Source organism: Canariomyces notabilis (assembly GCF_033297395.1).
Source record: "Canariomyces notabilis strain CBS 508.74 unplaced genomic scaffold N656scaffold_11, whole genome shotgun sequence".
Classification (NCBI taxonomy): domain Eukaryota; kingdom Fungi; phylum Ascomycota; class Sordariomycetes; order Sordariales; family Chaetomiaceae; genus Canariomyces; species Canariomyces notabilis.
The window spans coordinates 731,250-735,681 of NW_027041833.1; the positions used below are offsets into that span (position 1 = coordinate 731,250).

The 4,432-nt window shown below is 55.5% G+C and overlaps 2 protein-coding genes and 1 non-coding gene across 3 annotated transcripts in view; 1 reads left to right on the forward strand and 2 right to left on the reverse strand.

Annotated features, from left to right (window-relative positions):
* N656DRAFT_753628 (kinase-like protein) overlaps positions 1–583 on the reverse strand; it is a gene marked incomplete at its 5' end in the record, with an annotated part of 2,472 nt that extends 1,889 nt beyond the window's left edge. The window contains one exon of the mRNA XM_064813066.1: positions 52–583. Coding sequence (XP_064670169.1) covers positions 52–583 — 532 coding nt within the window. The remainder of the gene's footprint in view (positions 1–51) is intronic.
* A 215-nt stretch (positions 584–798) lies between these two features.
* On the reverse strand, positions 799–871 carry N656DRAFT_t77. The gene has a single exon. It is a non-coding gene; the product is annotated as a tRNA-Arg (tRNA).
* A 1,063-nt stretch (positions 872–1,934) lies between these two features.
* N656DRAFT_101879 (globin-like protein) lies at positions 1,935–3,869 on the forward strand. Its single transcript, XM_064808479.1, has one exon. It carries the CDS (start codon positions 2,154–2,156, stop codon positions 3,423–3,425), a length of 1,272 nt encoding a protein of 423 aa, XP_064670170.1. The 5' UTR covers positions 1,935–2,153; the 3' UTR covers positions 3,426–3,869.
* The last annotated feature ends 563 nt before the right edge of the window (positions 3,870–4,432 follow it).

The window sequence follows — 4,432 nt, forward strand, 5'->3', positions numbered from 1 at the left end:
TATCTTACCAGACAACTGCAACCGCACGACACAGGTCGGTTTATACATTACACCGATCTGGAGGATGCCGAGGCAGCCAGGCCCTGGCAGATTCGCATGAGCCTCCGTCCAGAACAACAGCGCCGGTCGGGGAGAAGTGCTGGCCCTGGAAGTAGGCCAGCTTCAGATCCAGGTTGGCGTCGAGGAGGAAGTTGTCGTGTCGTATATCGCAGTGCAGAGCGCGCCGGGAGTGGATGTAGGCAACAGCCTCGGCAGCCTGGACACACCAGGCCAGTCGCCGGTGCAAAGGCACATCCGGGTGGGCGGACAGGTAATCGTGCACGTTCCCGTTGGGCATAAACTCCAGAAGCAAGCCGTCGTCGGTAAGGCCTGTGAACTGGACGATGCGAGGATGCGAACCTAGCACCTCAAGCATCTTGGCCTCAATCCGGACGCGTTTCATGTCTTCTTTGACACGGGGATATTTGAGCACTGTTGTGTCGTCGATTTCGCCAATGTTGCAGGAGCCACCACTGGGGTCTATGAGTCTTTTGATGCGATGAGGTGTGTACGACTTTAGTACGATATGCGTGATGTTGGTCATTGCGGCCATTTGGGTCATGATGCTTGCCTGGGGGCGCAGTGAACTGGCTTCCAAGTTCCGACTTCCAAGAATATCGTATCCAGTAGGAACAGCAAGGCGAAGGGGAAAAAGTTTAGAATGTGCAGGTGTTGTTTGGCAACAACTGTGGTTTCGATGCTTTTGGATTTAAAAGAAATGGATATGGAGTGAAGGATAAAAAACGGGCAAAAACAACACGATCCTGCCAGGGCTCGAACCTGGAACCTCCTGATTCGTAGTCAGACGCGCTTCCAATTACGCCACAGGACCTCTGCTTGTTGAATTTTGTTTTACAGATCTAGTTACCATATTCGGCGCAAAGCAGGCTCAATCTCAGCAAATGCTTTGTAGTCACGTAGTGTAACGGGGCTGGGAGAGAAATTGAGTGTAGTAGGCACCGGTAAACCTTTCATGGCCGTCAGTCACCTTTCCCGCGCTTTGGTTGTTCGCTTACCGCAGTGTTGACGATTTCAGGGGTAGTCCGTACTTCAGTTGGGGACACTAAATCCTGGCCGCAACTAAGCAGTCCTGATGGATGTATCTCAGGGGTATGCTACACTAGGAAGGTAGGTCTAAAAGAGGAAGTGTACTTTCCGTAGCGCCACTGGTATCGCTGGCTTAATTACTTGATGTGATACTCTGCTGCGAAGGAGTCGCAGTTGACCCAAGGTGCTGGTATCCCGCAGTGCATTGGCTCGTCGCGGTTTGCTTCCCGAACCCAAACTTTTTTCCATGGGCTCCGCACCGCAACCTAATAAATTCCTAGGCCCTGGAAACGGCACCTGGAAAAGCTCGCATCAGATGACGTTGTCAGTCCACCGAACCCATTGAACTTCCACCTTACCGGTAACACGAGCCTAGAATTCCCAGGCACGGCCAGATGGCACGCGGCAGTCCCCAGCGAACGGGAGTTCCCGCCGCGGAGATGCCAGCGTCTCGATCGGCTGACTCAGCCGATTCTGTTAGCAAATTGTGAGCTGATGTTTGAGCTCTCAACCCCTGCAATTGACAGAAAAAACTGTCTGCAAAAAAGGGAATATGGACTGCTTCAGTGCTTCTTGCACCAGACGGCCAATTGCAGACAACGCAATTCCAAGCAAGGCAATGCGAAGTGATGTTGAACTCCTCGGAGATGTTGAACCTGCGCCTGATTTATCACCCGGCACTGCGGCAGAACACAAACGTGTCATGCCACCGTTGCCGCTCAGGGTTCCTGAATCCTGACTTCCTGTTAGTCGGCCCGGCACCGTGGGAAGGATGCGTCCGGGGAAGACCGAGACCATGTGGATTTGCGTTCCGAGAGAAGACAAGAGACATCGTTCAGGATGAGAAATGATAGGAAAAGAGGTAGGTACAGTACCATTACTCCGGTCTCCAATGCGTGGCCACCGTCGGTAGGGGCCGGATCAACATCCCAATTCGGTTCCCCACTTACATTGGTGTTCACACACCCCTTTTTTCATATATTTATACATAAAGCCTACCCACCTCACTCAGACGACGGCCACCACCTCGCTCCGGTCATCCCACACAGAAAACATACACCACCATCATGGCTGCTCCTCTTACCCAAGCTCACATCGACATCGTCAAGGCAACGGCGCCCGTCCTCAAGGAGCATGGCGTCGCCATTACCTCTGTCTTTTACGACAACATGCTCCGGGAAGTCCCGGATCTTAACAACATCTTCAGCGCCACCAGCAAGGTGACGGGCCGCCAGCCGCGCGCGCTCGCCGCCGCCGTGCTGGGCTACGCCACGTACATCGACGACCTGCCCAAGCTGGCGCACGCTGTCGAGCGCATCGCGCACAAGCATGTGTCGCTGCAGGTCACGGCCGCGCAGTACGACATTGTCGGCAAGTATCTGATCCAGGCCATCGGCCAGGTGCTTGGCGAAGCCGCAACCCCGGAGATTGTCGAAGCCTGGATCGCCGCGTACGGCGTGCTGGCCAAAGTCTTCATCAGCCGCGAGGCCGAGATGTACAAGGCGAACGCGGCCGAGAACTGGGTCGGCTGGCGCAAGTTCCGCATCGTCAAGAAAGTGCCCGAAAGCAGCAGCATCACCAGCTTCTACCTGGCGCCGACCGACGGCAGCGCTACCCCACTGCCCAAGTTCTTGCCCGGCCAGTACGTCAGCCTGCAGATCCCCGTGCCCCAGCTGGGCTACCTGCAGAGCAGGCAGTACAGCCTGAGTGAGGGCCCGACCGCCAAGGGATGCGACCACTACCGCATCAGCGTGAAGAGGGAGGACGGCGAGGTGACCCACATCCCTGGCATCATCTCCAACATGCTCCACGACAAGTACAACGTCGGCGACGAGGTCGAGCTGTCGCACCCGCAGGGCGAGTTCTTCTTGGATCCCAACGACACGAGCAAAGAAGGCGTCCCCGCGGTTCTGATCTCGGCCGGAGTCGGCGCCACGCCGCTCAAGGCTATACTCGACACTTTGACGGGAGAGCAGGCAGTCGTGAAGAGGCCCGTGTCGTGGATCCACGCGGCCCGGTCGCGCGCGCGGATGCCGTTTGCTGACGCCGTCCGGCAGATCTGCCGCGAGAACAGCAACGTCTTGTCGACCGTGTTCCTGCGGAACGTGGGCGTTGAGGATCAGGCCGGCGTGGACTACGACTTTGGGAGCATGCGCCTGGACCTCGCCCGGCTGGATAAGGACCGTGCCCTGTTTGTTAGCGACCCCAGGGCCGAGTACTACGTCTGCGGTCCGGAGCCGTTCATGCTGGATGTCCGCCGCGCGCTGGTCTCTTTGGGTGTGGACAGGGCGAGGATATTCCTGGAGCTGTTTTCGACTGGTGATGTTCCTGATGAGTGAATACCTAAGCTATACCTGGAATGAATTGGAGAGGGATTGTAAGCGTTCGATTGGGCGGTAGCCGGGGCGTTGGGCTGGTTAGGCGTTCGGACTGCTTCTTGGTGTATCCCTAATGGTGTATTTAGTGTAATATATTAGGAGTTTCTTCGCTCTCATCCTATCGGTTTGCAATCTGACATGTTCTATACCCAGATGGCTAACTTGGAACACCATCAAAGTTTTTTGCTTTGGAGGGTCAGATCTTCCACATCAAGGCAACCTTGAAGTTGACTTCCCCGTCTCGACCTAGTGAGCTCCCTTCATCAGGCTGACTACCGCTGTCCTAGGACGAGTACTTTGCACGTGTGTTCAGGTGCGGAGGCGGTTTAGGACGACAGACAGATGAATCTGAACAGTCCTCGCAAATCAGAGCCAAACTCCAAGCGCCCCTTTCTCGAGAAACTACCACCTGCTGGTTTGGGTTGCCACTTGTTGCGCGCCGTTATCTGAATGGCCCCAACAAGAACCTTGCCATATCCGGCAGCGATCCGCAACGGATATGCCGGTCGCGATACGGCCAAGAGGTAGTGTAGGTGAACGCGGATTTCGCCTCGGGACAACGGAAAGCGTCGGTGCTGATAAGAGCTTGTACTCGACCGGCCTCAGCAACGAAATGATAGATGTGCACACCATCTGGACAGAATCACGGGGAATATTGACGGTTCGAAGAGGGTAAGTACCTAATATCGACGATGAGGTTATGTTGACGTCAAGCCTGAAGGATCATTGATGACTTGGGCGTGAACTTGTGAAGGGCCGTCGGTGAACCCGGGGTCACGGTTGGAGAGACGGGGACCCTGCGTGCATGCAGAGCCCATAACTACCTGTACCTTAGTCTCGCTTTCGCTTTGTCCGCTTTTGGTGTTCTGACAGTAGAGGCAGTTGAACCTGTGCAAGTGTGGTGTTCGGCACTGTTCGCCACCGACTTGCAACTTCAACTCAACCTATGTGTCAGTCGCCAGCATGTC